This window comes from Nelumbo lutea, chromosome 2, assembly GCF_056320005.1.
Source record: "Nelumbo lutea isolate HS-2025 chromosome 2, American lotus-T2T, whole genome shotgun sequence".
Lineage (NCBI taxonomy): Eukaryota > Viridiplantae > Streptophyta > Magnoliopsida > Proteales > Nelumbonaceae > Nelumbo > Nelumbo lutea.
In genome coordinates this window covers 49,583,139-49,606,234 of record NC_142685.1, presented here as the reverse complement: position 1 = coordinate 49,606,234, position 23,096 = coordinate 49,583,139, and the positions used below count along the sequence as shown (strand labels likewise).

The 23,096-nt window shown below is 37.3% G+C and overlaps 1 protein-coding gene and 1 pseudogene across 4 annotated transcripts; one reads left to right on the top strand and one right to left on the bottom strand.

Annotated features, from left to right (window-relative positions):
- Positions 1–3,866: 3,866 nt before the first annotated feature.
- LOC148870545 (large ribosomal subunit protein uL30y pseudogene) lies at positions 3,867–4,655 on the bottom strand (annotated as a pseudogene).
- Positions 4,656–5,016: 361 nt separating this feature from the next.
- LOC148870544 (serine/arginine-rich SC35-like splicing factor SCL30) lies at positions 5,017–19,523 on the top strand. 4 transcript variants are annotated; one of them, XM_088968276.1, is made up of 10 exons: positions 5,064–5,242; positions 5,465–5,527; positions 11,153–11,305; positions 11,412–11,489; positions 12,705–12,869; positions 13,003–13,043; positions 15,297–15,375; positions 15,461–15,640; positions 19,072–19,161; positions 19,277–19,523. In XM_088968276.1, the coding sequence occupies exons 3-10, from the start codon at positions 11,160–11,162 to the stop codon at positions 19,284–19,286; spliced, it is 789 nt and encodes a 262-aa protein (XP_088824402.1). In that variant the 5' UTR covers positions 5,064–5,242; positions 5,465–5,527; positions 11,153–11,159; the 3' UTR covers positions 19,287–19,523. The 4 variants fall into 4 exon arrangements, with proteins under 4 accessions (XP_088824401.1, XP_088824399.1, XP_088824402.1 ...); XM_088968275.1 differs by lacking the exon at positions 5,465–5,527 and having other exon boundaries at positions 5,017–5,242; XM_088968274.1 differs by having other exon boundaries at positions 19,072–19,323.
- Positions 19,524–23,096: the final 3,573 nt, after the last annotated feature.

Sequence of the window (23,096 nt, the reverse complement as noted above, 5' to 3'; positions counted from 1 at the left end):
GTAATCGACAAATATCTCTCCATGAAAATCTTCCTTTCCTTAAATCTCGATGCCATAGCTTTCTTCCTCCATTTAGCTTAAACCATGCATTGAGTTCGATTTCAAAAGAACAGTGGATGTGAGAGTGGAGATTTCAAGAGGACTGTGCATTGTTTGTGGATATCTCTGCCCAACTCAGAGAGAAGGATTTGAAGCCAGAAGATTCGTTCCTAGTACTCCATTCCTGATTGTGCAAATGGTAATCACCTTCTTTCCTTTACGATTTTATATTTTTTTTATTATGGGATTTCTTTGTTTATCTTCACCTCTGTTTCACCGCATATGCAGGGATTTCATCCATCGGATTCTTGAAGAGACCTATTGGATTCTTTTGTGAAGCCCTAAATAGAAGAGACCTATTGGATTCTTGAAGCATAAAGACGGCAGCAGGTCAAGCCAAATTCAAAAGAAGGTACGTCAAACCGTAAAGAATTCATTCATATAAGGGTTAATTTCTAAGCTTGTTTTTTTTTTTGAATAACAACAGTAGTAAAATTATTCTTTTTGAATCCAAACTGAAAAGCCTGACCATAGAGAACGGACCTTCTGAACTTGTTGATCTCTTATTTTGCCTAAACTATGTTTCCTTAATAATCCCTTCTTTTCTTAACAAGGGAATTCGCATAGAAATTTTGTAATCAAATCCTGTTATTCTCTTTTGGCTGTTGATGGATTTTGCTATACCTTTGAGAAATGTGAGATTGGCAAACCACCTTTTGTGGAGAAAGAATAAAATCCAAACACTTATTCTCTTTTTTGTTTAGTGGTTGTAATAGTTTCCACTTGTGACAACTCATCAAACTATCTCAATTGCTTTTTTTATTTGGAAATCACCTATATTGATTGATTCAATAAAGGTTCTCAATTTGTAACTCAAATTTTAGTTTAAGTTCTGGTTTAATCCCACATGGATTCCTTGGTGTGAATGGGCAGAATTTCATGCATAATTCCTGTGTAGATTGGCACTCTAAGCATGCAAGAAAGACCCATTTGTGGCTTAATAACTTCAAAAAAAGAGAGCATCTAGACCTAGTCTAGCTTGTCTTTTTTTTTTTCATTTTTTTTAACAAACCTCATTTCATTACACTAGAAAGAATTAAAATGTGCCACAAAAACCATATCCTCAACCCACTTTTATTTTCTGATTGTAAAAAGAGAACATAAAAGACCAGTCTTTTCCACTAATTCTCACAAAGAGAAACAGATTACCTGCCATGAAATATGACAACCCCTAAAAGCCTTTTTAAATGTACTGGTAAATGAGATTTGGATATTTCTTCCTCTTCCTTAATCAGCTGATCAATTGGCTAGATCAGGTTCTGATACAAAAACAACTCAATCTCAAGAGCATCAAATGCATGAGTGCACCATTCAACCCCTCAATTGAGCCCCAATCATGTTCCATATAAGCCCCAGACAACATTCACCAAAGATTAGAATGAAATAGCTAAAATGATGTTCCACAAAAATGACTTAACATAATAAACAAGCCATGTCAGAAGATACTACTGGGGGCAGTGCTGCCTGATCTAAAAGCATCAGCAGTGCCATTGCTAGTTTTTCTCACAACCCTCTTGCCAAAATACTCAGCAATCACAGAAAATCCATCCGTTGAGTTCTTCACTTGTTGAAAGAACCGATCTTGGTCCTTGGCATTCTGCTCCAAGCTTCTCTTCACTCTAGGACAGATCTATACTCAGGAGCACACTCAGGGCATTCTTTCTCATTATCTCCAAGGCAACGCTGGTGGAATGAATGCATACACATGAAGTGCACAGCAGGGAGATCAAGGGTAAAAGTGCATGCAGTGCACTTACTAAGCTGGAAAATCCTTGCATTAGTCCTAAGATCCTGGATTTCTTTCCTCATCACTGAGGTGTCTTCCTGGTCTTTCTCAATAGATCGGTGGTCTTCTTCAATCAGTTTTGATTCTTCTTCAAGTTTTCTAGCAATGTAATCCTTGACAACGGAGAGAGTGAGACATGGATTTCTGGACAGTGTTTGAAGAACAACGATAGGAGGTAATATGCCATCCCTTTAAATATAAGTCAACACTTCCTTTACTTCTTTGGAGCAATCTTCTTCTCCAAGCTCACCAAAGTATTTCAGTAGATCACCCCAAAGAGGTTGGACTGGAAGATTTGTGCCAAGAGGTTGGACTGGAAGATTACATGGGTTGCTCTTCAACCATCGCTATATTTGATACAATTCACAATGGGCAGTTGGATTGTGCTTGTGTGTATCCATCACCCTTGCATTCCAGGGAACAGATGCAAAAGCTGATTGACAACATGAAAAGGATTCTAATGAACTAGCTAGAGGAACCAAATAGAGTGAAAAAGGAATGGTCTCCACCGAGTTTGTAACAGTACTTTATATATGGTGGTGTTTTGAGTTGAATAGTGGGACTGAAATTGCAGAATACCCATTCAGAGCTTAATACATCTTGAGATAGGGACATAAGAAGTCCAAGTTTTCTACTTGGATGCCTTTCATTGCTTGTTTCAGATATATTGTAGCTTCACAGGCTTAAGCATTGGCTTTCTGAAAGCTCACCATGATGGGTGTAGAAGTCAAAGATCAGGGGAAGAAGGCAGTAACAGTCAAAGATCAAAGGAACAATAATTTGTCATAGATCAATAAATTGTATTTGAACAATTTGTTTTCAATATTATAATGATTAATCTTTATATTAATAGATTGAGTTTTACATTTAAACTTTTATTTAAGTTGTTTAAGTTTCCATATATCAATTTGCAAGAGTGTATTAAGTATGTATTATAGTGGTGGATCAATAAAGTGCATATATAAAAAGATGTTAAAAATAACATATCATAAAAAAAATAGTGACCAAAGTCGGTGGTCACCTAATCGCCGACGTAGCTATACATAAGGCCTAAATGGCGGCTTAAGTATGATCTAAGCCGGCGGTTCAGGCTGCCGCTAAAATGAGTAGGAAAATTTTTGCAAAATTTAGGCCGGCGGTCCAGACTGCCGCCTAAAGGAGCAGGCCAGTTTTTGACAAAACTAAAGTCGGCGGTTTCGACCGCCGGCGGTCCATGGTGTCTACACCGGTATTTTACACCACCGACACACATGTACATTGAAAATCATGCTGGTGGTTTGTAATGCCGGTATTTATAATATATTTGAAAGTTATAAATTTATTTATTTTTTTACTTTACCAGCGGTTTATGACTGCTGGTATAGTAAAGGATAAGTCGACAATACTTAATTTAATAGTCCAAATTGATGCCACCTAGGCCGACGTTTTTGTATAGTTTTGTTGGCGGTCATGAGTTTCCCCAACAGTGGCTATACCGGGAAAGAAAGATCATCGGCATTGGTCAATTCCTTTCTGTTGATTTCTGTTCTTGAAATAGGCTACGCCCTCTCAAAGCTATACGCAAAGATGCAATACTGCATTTCGTGTGCGATCCACTCACGTAGTTCATGTGAGGTCCCGTACTAATCGCCGCAACCGTGAGCCTCCGCAGCGCTTCAGACGTAGGGTATCTATGGCCGTTGCTCGCTCGTGCCTATCAGCGTAAGCATTGCTTGTTCACCTTTTTCCGTCGAGACCCAAATTAAAAATTTACATCATAGAAAACCAAACATGATCGGTGTAAATTTTCAAGATCAACTGGTCCCAATTTCCATCCATCACTAAACCGGTTCACATTTTCCATGATGTAAAATTTGAATTTACACTTCAAACAAATGCAGCCTAAACAAAACATCACCTAAAACCAAATCAAAGTCTCTACAAAAATTAGAAATTGATTAAGAACTAACAAGAGGATTATAGCTTTAGAAAGGTATCGCCACTAGTTCATCCTCCTAATGTGTTCATTGATATAATCTTTCCGATTTCCAGCATCCCCACCTCCAACATAACGGTTTCTCTTCTTCTTCAAGCCGCTAGATGGGGCACTCAACTTGAATGGCCAAAGAAATTTGTCCTTGAAGTGGGGCCCTACTATAATGATCTCATGGATCCGATCTTCCATGTAAATGATCCCATACTTTCCTAGGGCCTGTTTAATTATAGAATTATCAATCAAAGCAATTTGCTGTTTATTCAACCCTATGCAACACATTCATAGTTACTTTGTTTTCTTAGCACACCATTAAAAATCTGTCTCAAACGGTGGATGCATTGCATTAATACCACGAATACGAATAATGAACATCAATTTGGCTTATGGATTAATATAGAAACCATCTTTCAGCTTGGCCCCACGCTTCAATCTGATTAGCTCTTTCTCCTATTCCTGGTATTCTTTAACATATTGTTCAGTCCTCTTGAAGATGACTTTTCAATTTTCAACTTTTACTCGATTATACTCCACCAAGGAACAAGCTTATATCCATCCTTCACCATTCATTGATTACCTATTGTCTTGATCACCGGTTCATCATCCCATTGCGAAATTGCAGACTCGTCTATGAACCACCATGATCTCAAGCTACTTATATTGCACTATGCGAGATTAGATGAGTGAATTGCAGAGATTCTGAGACACTCCCCGTTTGGAACCTTTGTTCATCATCGTCCTTTCAGTCTCTGTCAAGTCCTCTCACTGCAAATCCTTCTAACGTTCAATGGCACCCATATACGACAAGATGAAGAATATGGTTTACACTCACGCTTTGCTTTGCAAGAGCATGAGACTGTATCTGCCGGTTCCCAGGGACACAAAGGAGGTAACGGAGGACGACGTGTTATTTGATGGGACGATGGTGAAATGATTTGATGAATTAAAGAAAAATGTGAAATAAATTAGAAAAGGGTAGTTTAGGCATTTAGAAAAATGTAAACAGTCCGATTAAAATTTTTTAAAGTTATTTGACGGAATGCTAATGGAGGGAGTCTTTGTCTAACGGTCAAGGTTTAGGGAAGTCTTTGTTAAAAAAAAAGTGCAGGGGTCTTTGTCACTGACCCCATAATACATGGGGTCATTGTAATTATTTGTCAGAAACCTCGGGAGAGTTATTTAACGGGGTATTATTACCAGCCAAGTAGCCATAGAGCTTTATTTTGAGGGCAAACTCATCGGGGATTTTCGTTTAATTTTCTCAGGATTGTTCGCAGTTCGCACTCATAAAAAAAAAGTCGGAGTCTTCCAGGCTCCAGCTCCGGGTTCCAACTGTGAGATTGATCCTAGGTTCCTGTCGCACTTGATTTCTCCGGGTTGTTCAGGTATCTAACTTCGTTAGATATGGTTTATGATATGTTAAAACCCTAATATCGTTATCTTTTTTCTTTAATACTCCTAGGGTACGCCGTTAAAGATTGTAGTTTTATCTTCAATCTTCTAGGTATGATTTAGGGTTTCAATCTACTAATCACGTTCTTCTTTTTATGAGTGTTTTTTTGCTCCTTTACATAGTGTGATTCTTCTGTTTTTTTTTTTTTGTCTAGGGTTTTTCTCAAGTGACTTGGGTGCTCTAATAGTATTTAACCTTCTTCAGCATTACTGGATGTGTATTGTCCTTATTCTCTGACTTTGAACCCTATCAGTATATTGCATCTGTTGGTCTTTACTAGCTATACTTTCATTTGTTGTATTTCGAAGAATATAGCTAGTTATTTATCGGTTGAAACGATTGAAAATGCTATATATTTATTATCTTAATCTTAACTTAGAAGAAATTTTCTCTAGTGTGTTCGTTAGAATTTAGGGTTCCATAGTGAAAGGCATCTCATCTGCTTAGAAGCCAGGAGTTACATTTGAGGGGTACCCATTTTGACGGCACTGGTTCGTTCTCTAATCAGGTGTCAGTATCAACTGACCACGACATAAATTAAACTAATTGTCAAGGCATCGCCTATGCCCTGGCAACACCTAGTCGGTAAGGAATTTTTTGTTAGTCGCCTTATTCCCTTTCATCGAACTATGTGAAATTTAGTTGTAGCTTATATTACACCAAATTTCAGTTCAACGAACCAACCTTTTTTATACCTGACCTTTCAAAAAAAAAGTCCTTTTCTCTACAATTAATACACAAATAAGCATGCACACATAGAGAGAATCATGCACATGCATACTATCCCTGTATTTCTGTTTCGTTCAACATAAAGAGGTTCTAAGTCTATTTTATTGTTTTTCCCAATTTTCAATTTATAAGCATATATAAACATGTAAATAATCTTTTTTATTCTATCTCACTCTTTCATTAACAACATAGGGGCTCTGCCATTTTCTTCTCGTAGCTATGTAATACTGCTTTTACTTTACTTTTAATTTGTGATTTTTTTTTAAATGTAATTTGTGATTCTTTGATTCATTCATGTTAGATCACTTTTTAATGTTTAATATTTGCTGCTTCAACTGGGGAAACAAGCTAACTCATAAGAAACAAGGAAGTAATCAAAAGTTAATTATATATATATATATATATATATATATATATATATATATATATATATATATTGTTGCTGCCTGGAATGGGCCGAAGACAACAATGTAAGTTTGCTTCCGAGACGAGGGCTGGCTTACGAGTTCGAGGGCTGCTAGAGCCGAAGACCTATAAGTCCGACCTGTAGAGGAAGAAGCATGTTGGAGGCCCCGGGTGTTATCCCAAGGGCGGAGGCTCTGACGATCAAGTTAGCAAGGGTGTAACGAGGACGGACGAAGCCCGAGTAAGGTAGCTCAGACAAGGTCGCTAGGAAGCTAGAGAGTTAAGAGCAATAAATGCCAAGATGTCTTACCTCATAGTGACGCCACCTATTTATGCTTGAACCTGCTTGGAGTTAGTTACGAGCGGACGGCCAGGATGCAATTTGCCTTGTGCTGCGCGTCGCCATCTAAGGATGCCACATATGTGCGTGCTGTTGGGCCTGCCATGTGCGCCTACATCATTTGCGCCCCACTCTTGAGGTCGTGGTGGAAGTCTGTTGTGGTGACCTCGGCTTCGGCTGAAGAGAGTGCATCATCCACAGGTAGGCACTAAGTGGCTTATATTGGCGAGTATCTCGGCTTCAGCTTTGGAGACATCTAAGATAGCCTAGCTCAGAAGCGGGAAGACGTCGACTCTAGCTTTAACTCTATTGAATATAACCCTAGCTCAGGAGCGTGGGGACGTTGGCCGTGGCTTTGACTTTGTCAGGGAGAGCCTTATTTTGGGGATGCGGAGGCGTCGACCTTGACCTCTGAGGGTCTCCCTTGGTCTTTGATGATAACTGCTTCTTGGGTTCCGTCTCTTGGGAGAGTTGTGGAGGACCGGGTGTGCGGAGGCGTCGTCCTTGGATTTTGAGAGCTCGGTACCGTGCTTGATACTAGTACGAGATATGCGTGCCCCCCAGTCATGTGCTTCATAGGCGTGCTGACGAGTTTGCCCATGGGCCAGGCATCGGCCTCGGTTGGTTACCATTGTATGAGGTATGGGTAACTTTAACAGGCATATCGTAGCCGTGCACGAGATGGGTGCTGATGTAGACAAGTGGTGACTATACAGGAGACAGGTCTCGTCGTCGACGGGCCAGGACCGTGTTTGAGATGGGCGTCGGGTTGTGACCATATGTGAGGCGGGTCGTCACGTCGTGTTCGTATGCGAGACGAGTGTCGGGTCGACCAGGTCAAGTTGCTTCTGGCTCAGGATCGTCGGGCAAACTGCTTGACTCAGTGAGTGGACCAGTTGACTCGTTGGTTATCGTTTCGTCTTCCCGAGGCGAGCGACATGTGTCAAGCGTCAGTTCGGATCGTGTAGAGACCTCGACCTTCATCATTTGCTTTCGAGAGCTAGACCTTGTAGAGACCTCGACCTTCAATTTTCACTAGCCTTTTTTCAAGACCTCGTCCTTTAGATAAAAACCCTAACCATAAGCCATGTCTTATTGAAACTCTGGTCCTGAGTGTGCGAGCTCATCTCGTACTACCATGGCTGTAGTAGCAAAGGCTACTCTGGCGAGTTCGAGGGCTCGGCTCTGAGGCCCAAGGTCCAAGTGCTGAGGGAGAGGACTGCCTTTGTAGGTGTCAAATGTGGTTGAAGAGGTGATGAGTCTTCCCATGAAAGTGTTGGATTTACGAAGCCGAGGTCACCACAACAGACCTCCACCACGACCTTGAGAGTGATGTAAGCGCACATGGCAGGCTCAATGGCGCGCAAACACGTGGCATCCTTAGATGACAGCGCGCGACACAAGGCAGATTGCACATCTTGTCCGTTCACTCGTAAGTTCGTAACTAACTCCAGGCAAGTTCAAGTATAAATAGGTCATAGGTGGCGTCACTATGAGGTAAGACATCTTGGCATTTATTGTTCTCAGCTCTCTAGCTTCTTGGTGACCTCATTTGAGCTACCTTACTCGGGCCTTGTCCATCCTCCTTGTTATGCCCTTGCTAACTTGATCGTCGGAGCCTCCGCTCCTAGGATAACACTTGGGGCCTTTGACGTGCTTCTTTCTCTATAGGTCGGACTTATAGGTCTTCAGCTCTAGCAGCCCTCAGACTCGTCAGCCAGCCCTCGTCTTGGAACTTACACTGTTGCCCTCGACCCATTCCAGGCAGCAACACATATTCTATGAATAAAGTTATATATTTTTATACAAAGATATCATTGCCTAGGTTTGACAAGGCACTTCTCTCTTGCTTAGCTTTGCCTTAGTGCCTTGACAAATGACAACTATGTGAGCCTAGATTGGTAAAAGTTGTGTTTATTATGATCTATGATGTTTTGGGAAGCCATCAGATTTATAAATGAATTGCATTTCTTATTTCCAAAACAACTAAAGTATGGCATGCCAAATGGGATATCCGGTATCCTTGGTAAACTCAATATCCTTTGGGAGTTGATGGCCAACCATTATGAGATAAGTATCGTAACCTTTTTGGGGAAAGAAATTATTTAAATTGTGAATATTTGGCCCTTATTTTTGTAAATGCACCTTAACTTCATTGTTTTTCTGTTTGTTTAATATTGGTCACTTTTCTTTTTACACTTCTGGGCAAGGATTTTGATAATTTGTAGAGTTCATTTTCTTTCATGGTTATGCATGTATACGAATTAGATAGATGCATGAGAGTGAAGTTGTCGGGTGATTTTGTCAAAGAAAATGGTTAATTCCTATTTTTATATATTAATCAGCAACCATATAAATTGAAAATAGCAGCATTATTGATAACAATGAGCTTCATGTGTAAACACCTGGTAAATCATCACATTGAAAAGACCAGCAGTTTGGTGTCTAGGCGATTCTGAATGACATTGGTGTACCTGGCCACCTAGATGATAAGAATTTTTAAAATAAATAATTAACTTTTGGCTAGTTCCCTTGTTTTATATACTATTCAGCATGCATATTAATTGAAAAATAGCAATTCTCTGTCTTAAGAACATAAAATTTCCTCTCACATCGTGGAAAATCATCATATCTAAAAGATAAAATATTTAAATCTATTAATTTCAACATTTTTGAAAATCTCTTTATACTTTATGTTTCTTTCTTTTCTCTTCCCAAAAACCCTACGATCTTTTAAATATCAATAGTAAAACTTTAGAACAAAGTTTTCGTGTGTGCATACACACACATATATAGCAATATGAATGATATTATAATAAGGCACCCACCTTGTCGTTTTTTGTTGCCTAGGTGGGTACCTAGTTGCTATTAGTCAAGGCATTTATGCGGTTTGCCCAGCCAAGAGTGCCTAGTTGCCTTGACAACTATGCTTTTCTGTTCGCTATTAATATACCTGCAATATTTCCAATGCCTCCCTACTCATTAAAATATAATAAGTATTTAGTAGAGAAGTTGCATGCAGTAAAGCTAGTAGCATCTGATGGAGATTATAATTTGTTACTAATAAAATATTTGATAGTGTGTAATTGCAGGAAAAAAAAAACAAAAGTGGTTACTGATACTGAAAAAAAACAACAAAGCTGTTCACCTCCTTTATCCTTATCTTCTTTCTTTCTTTCTCTCCTCAAAACCTTTGTATCCTTCCTTCCTTTATGCTTGAATAGCGAAACCTTAAAACATAATGATCTGAGTGGGAAACTGGTACAAGTAACTTCAATATTCAAGCTTTTCTTGGTGGATGACATAATTAGAGGATGGAGACAGCTTACAGACTCATCTTCAAGCAACAAGTTCCTATGTTGTTGGTCTCCACCACCTTTGAACTAGTTGAAACTTAATTTAATCTTTGTGGCATGGATAAATCAGGACCATGAAGTTTGGGGGAGTTTTCGGGAATCATGAAGGAGCAGTTTTGGCCATCTACTCAGGTTCTATAAGCCAAGGAAACTCTGAAGATGATTAACGGCTTTATTTCATGATCTGAAGTTGGGGAGAGTTTACACAAATCTGATTATGGAAGGAGATTTAAAACTGTTATCAGATGGCTAAACTATGATAGGCCCGTACAACCTGGTTCTTGGTGTTACAGACATAATAGGAGGGAGATAATAGGCTTAGCAAGGGAGATGAGAGCCAGTTTCAAATGGACACAGATCAGGCAATTGCATGGCGCATGGCTGATTCTCTTACAACTACAAGACAAGGGGTAAACAGAAGTCAACTGTATTCAGGAACCATCTAAAGGGTTGCACACTAGCTGCTGTGAACAATGGAAATGTAATGTAATAGCAGCTACTCATGGTAGCCTGGGGGAAATTACCAAACACATTGTATCTAGAATCTTTTTTCACAAAGTAATAAGTTACTAAAAGTTATCCATAAAAAAAAAAGAAAAACCAGAAATGTTATGGGCATACACATACTGAAAAAAGATTTTGTTTGTGATCTATGAAGTTCAGGCCTGACTGTGCCCTGGGTCAATTTCTTTTGTATTAAAACACTGCAGTCATGTTAATCTGATCTGGTGGGTCAAATATTTGAATTGTATAATCTTTGGATAGGATTGCTTTCTTCTTTCTTTGTGTATATGATCGTGTGTGGGTTTTACAATAGATAACACTTATCCTTTTCTGTCCCACACATAGGTTGATCTGCATTTTGTTTTAGCTTTATAAACCTACTTTTTTTTGGTACTCCATATTATAATTCATTAGAGTTCTTTTCTCTTTAGTTTTATTTTCTATTTTACCTCCATGATGTGATATTTGAAGGTGCATCTATAGCAATTAATATGTCATTGGCTTTCAGCTATAACATGCGGAGGTACAGTCCCCCATACTATAGTCCTCCCAGGAGAGGACATGGAGGTCGAGGAAGGAGTCCCCCAAGAAGGGGATACGGAGGGCGCAAGGAACAGAACAATGGGAGCCTGTTGGTTCGAAATGTTCCTCTTAATTGCAGGTAAGCTATTCACTAAGGTGATTTTAAGTATCTTTATGTGTCAGATGCACATATTTGGAAGTAGATCCATTCCTATGGTATCATGCTAACTTTGTTGTGATGGCAGGCCAGAAGATCTTCGAGTTCTATTTGAAAGATTTGGGCCAGTAAGGGATGTTTACCTGCCAAAGAATTATTATACAGGGTGAGTTTCTTGTTCTGGCTTGATTGCCCAAAGTGCTTTACTATTTAGTGGTCATCTATGTTGGCTTTCTTTTTATATGATTTTATTTATAATTCATTGTTTTTCAAGCTGCAATTGCCCTCCCTCCCTCTTCTCTCTTTCCGCATGCTTATATGTCTATAATACATATATCTCAAAATTCCTTAAGGGCCTTGTATTTATTGTTTGTAGCTGAGTTTGCAAAACTTGACACAACTGTGGCAGTTATAATTGCTAGTTTTGAGTATAACTGGTAGATGATCTTATTTCCTGCATTTTCCATGAGATCTTTGATCATGGTATGCGTCTATTTTTTTTTGGGAGTAATCTCTATAAGGAGGGTGATACTGTTTTGCTATCACATCAGTTGTTTTCTTCTTTTTATGTTGAGTCACTTTTTTGAACTGGTTTGTCAGGGGGTGTGTTGGTTTGAAGTTAAAACAATCCCAAGCCCCGCATTTGACGAAGGCCTACTGTTTAGCATTACTTTAACTTATGGGTCTGCCCAAGGGTGTTAGAGTATTGTTCAAACAAGAAAGTTCCTGTATGAAGAGAAACTATAATATTCACACATCAAATTGAAGTTTATTGAGGAAGGTTGAACACCAAATTGAAGGGGGATTGCATGAGAAGATTTATGTTTGGAGCAACATTGATTTCATGTGCCTATATTTACAAGAATGTGAGGATTTTTCAAGTCTTGCATTTTTTGAAGTTGCTCTGCATACTTGACTATAGAAGAAAGTTCCTGTATGAAGAGAAACTATAATATTCACACATCAAATTGAAGTTTATTGAGGAAGGTTGAACACCAAATTGAAGGGGGATTGCATGAGAAGATTTATGTTTGGAGCAACATTGATTTCAAGTGCCTATATTTACAAGAATGTGAAGATTTTTCAAGTCTTGAATTTTTTGAAGTTGCTCTGCATACTTGACTATAGAAGAAAAGGTCAGCCACTAAGCTTGGACTAATTGCTATTGTGTTAACATTGCACACACTTTTGTTGAAGTACCATAAAGCTGATATCTATGCACCATTAGGTAAGAGGCATATTAAGTAGTGGCATTGTGACAGTAACTTAGTATTGCTGATTTTGCTTTTAAATAAATATTCGATTAATCTTCTTTCATCATTTGCCATAACTGTTTCCCGTGTTTATATATTTGTTGCTCAGCTTTGTTACATTTCTGCAGGGAACCTCGAGGTTTTGCATTTGTGCAGTTTGTAGATCCTTTTGATGCCACAGAGGCTCAGTATCACATGAACGGTCAACTTTTTTGTGGGAGAGAGTTAACTGTGGTGGTTGCTGCAGAGACCAGAAAAAGGCCTGAGGAAATGCGAAGACGAGTGAGGGTAAGGTACTAAAAGTATCCATGCTTCTCTGTAAGATTTAATACCACATGTTTCTTTGTATATTTTATTTGTTCTGTTAAACTAGTTTTCCTTATTATTATTTTTTTAATTTCATTTTGTTCATTGAACTTTGAACAGAGGGCCTTCGGGTCATCAAGGTCGACGATCATCTTATTATGGTAAGATTGACTTCTTATAGGTGGCTACTTTGCATTACTTCCATGAGAAATTGTATGAGAAGCTCATGTTTCCCAAATTAAAAAATTGCCTTTGAAGCTTTCTTTCTTTTTCAGTAAATCATTCTTGAAGCCTTTTCTTGCTTATATTTATTTGTTTGGAAGTTTGGCATAAACAAGAACAAATAATTCCAACCATTTCTCTTAAAATCCCCTTAAGAGGTTTCATCCACCAGATATAGCTTTTATTATTCATGTTCTTTCTACTATTACATTTCTTCAACATCAGTTCAGTGATAATGAGTGGGTATTATCAGCATTTTAGATGTCAGTATTTTATTATTTGTAAGTTATCATCATCCAAACCTTGACCCATCTATATGAGGCCAGCTACATGAATCCTGTTATGCCAGTCTGTTCTGTTTAATGCCATATCCATTGTTAAATTATTGATGCTTAAATCATTTCTTACTATTTTTTGATAATTAAATAATTTCTTACTCTTTCTACCCATGTCCTTTTTGATCTATCCCTTTCTCTTCTAGCTTCTTCTACTTGTAACAAATCATAGGGATGCTCTTGATGATCTTTGCAAATGACTAAACCATCTTAGTCTACTTTCTCTTTTTTTTTTCCACCTAAAAAAATTGGAGCTACTCCTAAGTTCCTACAAATGACTACATTTCTAATGCTATCCTTTCTAGTTTATCCACTCATCCATCTCAGCATACACATTTCTGTCGTATGGATGCTTAAATCATTTATTAGTATTTTTTGATAATTAAATAATTTCTTACTCTTTCTACCCATGTCCTTTTTGATCCATCCCTTGCTTTTCTAGCCTCTTCTACTTGTAACAAATCATACTGATGATCTTGATGATCTTTGCAAATGACTAAACCATCTTAGTCTACTTTCTCTCTTTTTTTTTTCACCTAAAAAAATTGGAGCTACTCTTAAGTTCCTACAAATGACTACATTTCTAATCCTATCCTTTCTAGTTTTTCCACTCATCCATCTCAGCATACACATTTCTGTCACACTCATTTTCTTAACATGTTTCTTGACTGCCCAACACTCTACTCCATACAACATAGCTGGCCTTAGTTTTATAGAATTTACTTCCAATCTAAGTGGTATTCGCCTATGACATAAACTCCAAATGCACCCCTCTATTTTGCCCATCTTGCTCTAATTCTATGGGTGACATCCTCCTCATTCTCTTCCTTGGTTCATGTTGCCCAAGGAGGGGTGCATCTGGAGTTATTATTTATAATACTACATTTCTTAATTTTGCTTTTGCCTTTTTTGAGGGTGGTATGCATCATACATGAATATGCATTTGATTGGTGGTGTGCATCATATTATATTAATCAAATATGATTTACATACATGAATATGCATTTCTGCTCGGTATCCGGACAAGTTGGAACTTGGTATGCAAAAGGTCAATAGTCTCTTCAGTTTCCCTGTGATAAGCTGGTTTGATGTTTGCAGCCTGACTGCCTTCCCCCCAAAAGCACCTACCTTAAGAAATTAAACAGCCATTTTGGTATAAGCCATTCAGCCTTTCCTTGATCTGTGCCCACCCCTAGAACCATTCTTTTGAGCAAGAGAAGAGTATTGAATTGCAGTATAAAGCTAAAAGGAATTTCCAATACTATAAACTCAGAAGTCTACAAAACCAAAAAAAAAAAAAAAGAAAGAAATGAGGACCTTTTGGTGGCTAATTTCAAAGAATGGCTCCTAGTGGCAGTGCCTTTAGTGGCAGACCTTGATGTGACTAAGCATTAGGTGGAGAGGGGGTTCTGCGTAGTTCTATGTGTTGGCTTTTATACAAAAGTTTTGTAAGATGGCAGGCATGGCTTTTGATATTTAAATTACCAGTTCACCAACCAATGTTTCCAGAATCTCTGTTCATTTCTTTCACATTGAAGACAACAAACTGTACCATATAAATAAGTCTTCCAATGGTATCAATAGGAATACATCCATATTCAAGTTAACTTAGGCAATTGAATGGGTGGTGCAAGAGTGGCATTTTCACATTCCGTTACTTGGGGCACAAACATTGTTTTATTCATTGGGTGTTCTTTTTCCCTATTGACCATTTGATAATGAGTTTGAGAATTGTTTCAAATGCATATGCATCTTGTCAGCATGGAGAGATATTATCTATTTGGAGGTTATTTCCAATTATTCTCATGGCATGCTAATGCCAACTTATTTGAATTCTACATCCAATGTGTGTTTCAGGACGTTCACGGTCCCGTTCAGTATCGCGTTCACGCTCTCCACATTATCCTTCTGCTTCAAGAAGCCGATACCGCTCAAGGTAAGCTGCCATTATCTCACCTCTCAGTTATATCATGGGATTCAGTTGAAATATAGTGAGTGCATTTTAATTTTAATCTTGTCAGATCCTACTCTCCTGCCCCAAGGAGAGGTGACTACTCAGTTTCTCCAAGGAGGCATGGAGAAAACCCAGGATCACCAAGGAATCCTCCCCCAGAACGAGATGATGATCATACACGTAGACATTCATACTCTCCGCGCTATGATGAAGCTGATGGGAATCAGGGTGGCAAGGGTTATGACAAGTAAGTAAAAATATTCTATTTGAGGAGAATAAACATAAAGTTTAGGAGAATGTCATAATCTATTCTTGTATACCATGTTAAATATTTAGGACTGCAAATTGATGGAATCAGATACACCTAGATCCAAAATTGTTTATTGATTATTTGGATTTGAATTGAATGTTATTTGCTTGGATTTATATTGGATTTTGTCATTTAGATTGAAATTGGGTAGTGAATAGAATTAATAAGTTAAACTAAAAATGGTAAAAAATTATATGTTATTAATAGAGTGAATTACAAATGACTTTGATATAGAGGTGATCAGGTTGGTTGGGTTTTGCACCTACGTTTAAACTATAAATGTATAATATGTATAAAACTGTTGCGCCCGGGCCAAGTTGAGCTTTGGACCTTGAATGTCAACTTGTTCATTTCAGTCAAAAGGTTGATAGCCTAATATTCAATATCCCACATCAATAAGAAAATGAAAGCTTTGCATTCATCTATTAACAATAATAAACCAAGGAAAAAATATATGAACTCATACACCGAGTAAACTCACAAATGAGGTGTCAATGCAACACTTAAGTATATAAATTCATGTTTTACTTTATAAAATATAAAATATAATATATGTTTTATAAGTTATACAATAAGATTTATATAAAATATAATACGAAATAAAATAAAGCACATATTATATTATATTATATATGTTATATAATATATAATATATATTCCGGGAAGGGCCTAGACACAACATAGGCCCAAGACAAAAAAATTACAGGCTAAGCTGGAAATGTTCACCCATGCTTTGATAAATTGATACCAAAATGTTTTATATCATGAACAAAATGAAATGAAAATAACTTGTACAAAACTTGAACCTATGATTTTTAGTAAAAAAGTAACATCTGTAGCAATTTGACTAATAGATACAATATATGTTTTAAGTATGTATAAGCATATATTTTTAGATCAGGATCCATATTTGACCTGATGATAAATGGATTGGATTATTAAATGTTTATCCATATAGTTGGGACAAGGCTTAGATGATGTTGATGATAAATGGATTTGATTTGGATCACTTTTCAGATAAACAAATACCATTTGCAGCCGTAGATATTGTAGCATCAATAGTGTCATACGTACACTGGCAATGTATATTGGGGCCTGTCTGTATAGAGGTGTAAAACGGGTCGAGCCAAGTTGGCAAGACACGGCTCACCTATGGCCCGCACAAAGTATGGGTTGTGCCATGTTAGCCCACGGATCGTGACGACCGTCTTGGGCCGTGCTATACCCTCCCTAGGGATAATTTGGGGGGTTGGCCCAACACGGTCCACGATCCAAGCCCATGCGGGCTTGTGCCATGCTGTGCTGAAGGCTTTGGTCATTGGTTGAGCCTTGGGTGTGGGCCGAATCGGGCCATACTGGGTTTTTTTGTTTTATTTGACATTTTTTATTTATTTCTTGTTTCTTTGCTAAGTAAAACTAAAAAGTCTAAAATATTTAACTTTCCTTTGTGAACTAATTGAAAAAATAAGAAATCTAAACAAAGAAATAAAAAAAAAATACTTAACCAAATAAGAAGTCGAGGACAAAGACTTAAAGTGAATAACAAATTAGAAGAAAAATAGGAATTTTTTCATTTAATTTTGAATGATACAAAGCATACAATGGTTGGATGAATGAAATATGAAAATTGGAAAATGGAATAAATTAATAAAATATAAAAAATACAATATAATTACAAATTGAAAATAAAAAATTACGTTATTAAAAAAATATCAAATAAATTAAGTAAAATTAAAACAAAATTTACAATAATTTGAAAAAATGCTATACAACTATTGAGTATACAAAAAATATTGACTTCACCATTTTCTTCTATTGTTCTTGACTTTGATTATCTCCTTAAGGTGAAACATCAAGTCTAGTGTCATGCCCTCCTTTGTCTTGTAATGTATCTTCAGCATCTTAGCTAATCTTTAAAGCAGATGCACATCTCTAGACTTTCATCATTCATACAGTTTTTTCTTGTCGTCCAATACACTAGTATCTACACTAAAACAAGACTTCGATGGAACTGTAGACACCAAAGGGGTTTAATAGATTATGTACCATGGCGGCAAGAATTAGATAATTTTTTGCATGTTCACTACACCAGGCTAAAATATCAAAATTATTTGTTCCCTCAAGGTGAAGGAAAAATCACTTGAAGTAGAAAAATTTGCTTGTAAATAAAAATTAAGTTCAGTAAATGAACTTGTTGTCGAGGCACTGGATTTATGCTTCTTACTTATTAAATAAAAAATTTCTCTTCCACTACAAGACTCAAGTTCAGAAGTGGAAAATACAACTATACAAGTTAGTAGAATTTTTATTATTCCCTATACTTAAGATTCATATAAACTATACATTTCAAATAATAAATTATTATTTTTTTTACTATTACTTAAGATTCATATAAATTATACATTTCAAATAATAAATTATTATTTTTTTATTATTTTCATTTTAAATATTCATATTTTCACAATATGTTCAAAGTAAAATATTTAAACTGTCTTCTCTAATCCTAGGATTTAATATTGCAACTAAACAATAAAGAGGAGAAATGTTCTCCCAATATTTTTTTGAATTTATTTTCTATTATTTCAACAATACTTTTAAATTGTGGATTCTTTCTATATATTGCAAAAAATCATTAATCATCATTAATTTATAAGCTAAATTATAACTACTTGGATAATAAATACCCAATAATTCATTAGTTGCATCATAAAAATGTTAAAAAAAAAACTCTTATACAAATTGTCATTTCTCAGTCTTCCTAAAATATAATATCAATAGGCATTTTTGCATTATAAAAATCTCTTAAACTAGTTGTTATATAGCTATTGGGGGGCATTTGTGTCATTCTTTCTTTCCGTCAAAACCAAAATACATAAATACCCCCCTATATAACTGTTTATAAATGTTGGGGGGTATTTCTTTAAAAAAACCCCCAAAATCTGTAACTAACTGTTGGAGACCCTCCCAATGGCTAGTTCATCAGGTGGGCGGTGTCGTTCCGTCCCATGATGGGCTGTGCCGTGCTGGCATGTCAGCCACGGGTGGCAGTCGTGCTATGCCATGGTGGCCTGTGGACTTAGAACCCCAGGCCCAGCACGATCCAGATCATCGTGGCACGACCTGCATGTCGTCGTGCTGTGCCATGTCAGGCTGGGCCGGCATGATTTACACCTCCATGCCTGTTTGAATTGATCATGAAGCAATTTTGTGTTGCTTTATCTTTGAGGTTGGGTTTAGCATATTTTATTTATTCTTTTGGTTGTAACGTACAAGTTAGAATATTCCTTATGCAAACCATCGGTCTCGAATGTAGATTCTTTTCTTTTGGTTGGTAATGTTGGTTTCATGATCATGCTATGCAACTACAGAAGGTCTACATATGAAGCTGAGGAAGCACAGACAGGCTGGAGATCATCTCCTGGACGTGCCTCAAGATCACCATCTGGGTCAAGATCTAGGTCAGCTGATTTGTCACCTAGGCACAGCAGATGATTGAAACTTTAAAGGCAAGAATCAAGATACAATGAAGAAACGACTTAAGTTACCAGTTTTCTTTTCTTGTATTGTGTGCAGATGCAACTGACTCCTAAATGAAAGGTGATTCCAATCCTTGTGGACTAGATACGGTCTCTAATGTTTTGTGGCTGTTAAGTTTCCGATTCTCTTTCTTCAGATTGTATAAACTATAAAGTTTGGATCCGTTAACATTATCTGCTCTCTAGATTATTATTATTATTTTTTTTTGTTAGAGATTCAAACTGAATACACCTGCTTGTGGTATGGGGACCCAATCTATCTTATTTATGGTCAAATTTTGTTAGATCTGGGGCTGCACCTTTGTTTTTTTATAGTTTGCATTTTATTAAAACACATATTATATAGTTTACGACCGTTTATTTAATCATCCTTCTGGTAAGAACCTTTTGTATTGCTGTTTAGAAATGTCACGCGATCATATAAATAAGGTTATGTTTGGTTTGAAGGTAGGGAAATGAAGGAAAAGACAGTGAAACCAATACACGGGTTGTAAAAGTTTCTTTACCTTTCCTTTTCCTACATTTTCCTTCAAACCAAACATAGACTGATGGATATTTTAAGGACATAGACTGATGGATATTTATTTCTAAAGTATCTTTGAACTTAATATCAAGGTTCAAAGTATCGATAGGCGTATCGGCCAGCATCGGTTCTTTTTTTAATTTATTTTTTTTAAATTTTGGTTTAGAGGGGTTGGTTTAAGTCCCAGCTACCCTCTGAACCAGGCCCTGATCCGATACAACCCCTGTCGGGGTGTATCGGGAAGGGCCCGATATGATATGTATCGGCTGATATGATACATAATGAATTTTTAAACCTTTCTTAATTTCTAGTTTTTAGAAAGAAACAATGTTTGGTTTTTATAGCACTATGCAAGATGCATATTTCTTTGAACAGAACAAAATTGATTGAATGGAGTGGTGGTCAAGGTTCAAAGTATTGACACGTATCGGCCGATATGTATTGTTCTTGGACCCCTCCGATATGTCCTTATACTGGGTGTATCGGAGGTCTGACTGGCTCAAGGGATAAGAGGAGACCTAAATTGGCCCCCCTGAACCGGTTGTGAAAAAAAATAAAAAAAAGGGCCTGAAACACTACCGATTTGCTCGATACGCCCATACCGGAGTATCAGGCATATTGATATTTTGAACTTTGGTAGTGGTTGCTCATGTTTTATCAAGGCAAGAATGATAATTTCATGTTTATCTTATTTTGGTTGAACTTAGGTTAATTACTTAAACAGGCCTATGCTTTTCAAAACCACTTAAATAGGTCTTGTTAAAGCATTAATCATTAAGATGAATGGAAAAAATATTAAAAGATAAAAATGCCCTTAACTATTAAATTTTCAAAATGGTGAGACAGCCAAGAAAAAGAAGATAAGAAACATGAAAGAGTAATGCAGAATTGCAAAGAACGGTGAAACAAGAAATCTTCTAATGCAAGATTTAACAAGAAATCCTCTCGAAGTTATCAGAGAACAAATTAGCGTGTTTCTCTTTAAATTTTACGAGTCTTGGCCAGGAACGTAAGCCTAAGGGTATTTTGTCGATTTTTATGTGGGTCCAAACAATATAAAACATAATCTAAATCTCAAAAGCTTGTTTGGCAATTCTTTTCCATTGTATTAAATGGCGTGAAGCATTAGCAATCGCTAAAAAGATGCAAGAGATAGGGTTTCAAATTCCAATCATTGTTAGCCTACTTAAAATAAAACTCCAATCCATAGTAAAGTTGAATTTAGGCCTGAGAACGAGATCATTGAATATTCAAATTGTTAGTATCAGTGACTCGATGTTTCCAATGGCAAAGGATCTTCGAAAGAAGCTGCAACCAAATAAAAAGACCTTTTCGCCCATGCTCGAGAGGGACTGGAATTGGCACTGGCAACCTGTGCAGTTGTGCTCGCTGCTACAACTTATGGAACCGGTGCTCACAATGGAGCACTGTTTTCAAAACCGGACTGGACCGGAAAAATTGGGAACCGGACACCTGATTGGTTCCATTTTCCTCCAAAATCATTTTCCCCCCAAAACCGTTGATTTTGGTCAGCAGACCGCTGAATCGGCTGGTTAATCGTTCGAACGGTTTTGACCATTTTCTAATTTTTAAAATTTTTTTTGTCAGAACGGGTCGACCGCTTGGGTTGAACGGTCAGACTGTTCGAATCGATAACTGGACCCTTGACCGGTTCGGTCACCAGTTCATTTTTAAAAACCATGTAGCAGAGTTTGGCTACGGTTCGGATCAAGTAGGCACAATGTTGTAAATATATTCAATGAGCACTTGAGATTTTTTTTTGATTCCTATCCCTTAAAATACCTTCAGCCCACCCTTGAAAAAGATTAAAATCCACTTTTGACGGTTGTCAATATTAAGGCTCAAAATATCGATACACCCGATACCCCGATAGGGGCGTATCCGGCGAATCAATACCTTTTTTTATTTTTTTCAAAACCGGTTCATAGGGGCCGGTTTAGAGCTCTTTCACCCCCTAAACCGATCAGACCCTCAGTACACCCACTGTAGGGGTGTATCAGAGGGGTCTTGGAACGATACATATCGACCAATACGTGTCATGGTACTTTGAAGTTTGAACCTTGGTCAATATATTTACCAAATGCTCATTTAATGCACGCACTTATGTTGTGCCTATTAGATCTGATCTTGTTTGGCTAGTAGTAATTTCTAGCTTCATTCGTGTTGAAATCGCTTCCACCGTGTTCTCTGCATGCTAGCAAACAGACAACTAAAAGTGGAGAAACAATGAAGATGAAAAATACTAAATTGTTTGTAATGCTCTGGAGAGATTGATTGATGTTTACCAATACTCTAGGGAAAAGTACACTTCAGCCTAATGCAGAATTCTGAAATTACAGCCCCCCATAGTCTACTAGCAGCCCCTCCTATAAACCACATCATGTCTGGGATTTAGCATCAATCCATAATCAGGATTCATCCCCCTATATGGTGGGGCTAATAATTCTGAGCTGCGCTGATCAGTCATTCTCCCATATTCCATGTGGCTGTGACAACTTAAAACGTTTCATTAACGGAGGGTTTACTTAGGCCATCCCACAGGGTTACCTAAATAGTAGTGAAACCACAAATTACAACTTTTGAATTTATTCAAATGGATGTTAGGGTCAAAACTGTCCGTCCACTTCTAAAAGGTGGATTAATTAAATTACTTACAAATTATAGGGGTATTTTAGTAAAATACATCTGATAGGTTTTAATGGCTTTTTTACCAGTTTTGTCGGAGTATGTACTAAAGTACAAGTGTACAACACTTACCGTTTAGGCCTCTTATGTTTTTCATTTTTCATATTTGAAGCGACAGCGAAGATTTCCCAAGCCCAGGGCCAAATTAGTTTGGAGGTAGACAAGATCTCCAGCAAGCAAAAGCTCTGCTAACATAGGCATCCAACCACAAATTATAAATATCTCGTGTACATTTATGTTATGATGGACAGATGATCCCGATGTGAGTCAGGATTCCCATGCTGTCATGGTTTTCACAGAGCTTTTATTTGCAGGGAATCCCGTTATATTAATAGGTTCTGTAACTAATTTAGTTATGTGACTTGCATCCCTTAATTGGATAAAGCTTTAGAGGCTGTGCAAAAACTCTAAGCTGTGAAAATATGGAAATCCTGCCATACATTGCGAACATCTCCCCAATTTAACAAAAATGCATGAGAGATATTCCCAATGTGTGAATAGATGCCTCTCTGTGCACAGTTTTTGCTTGTAGGAGATCTGGGCTCCTGTTTTACAAAAAAAACGTCTCTAGATCTTCCGCAAGTGTACCTGTTTTTGGAGGGGTTTTGACTATGATACTGGAAAGACA

Excerpts from the sequence above, each read along its gene's own strand:
- LOC148870544 (XM_088968273.1), top strand. The coding sequence starts at position 11,160 with ATGCGGAGGTACAGTCCCCCATACTATAGTCCTCCCAGGAGAGGACAT. Across the intron at positions 15,376-15,460 it reads AGAAGCCGATACCGCTCAAG|ATCCTACTCTCCTGCCCCAA; the intron begins GTAAGCTGCCAT and ends TAATCTTGTCAG. Across the intron at positions 15,641-19,071 it reads GGTGGCAAGGGTTATGACAA|AAGGTCTACATATGAAGCTG; the intron begins GTAAGTAAAAAT and ends ATGCAACTACAG.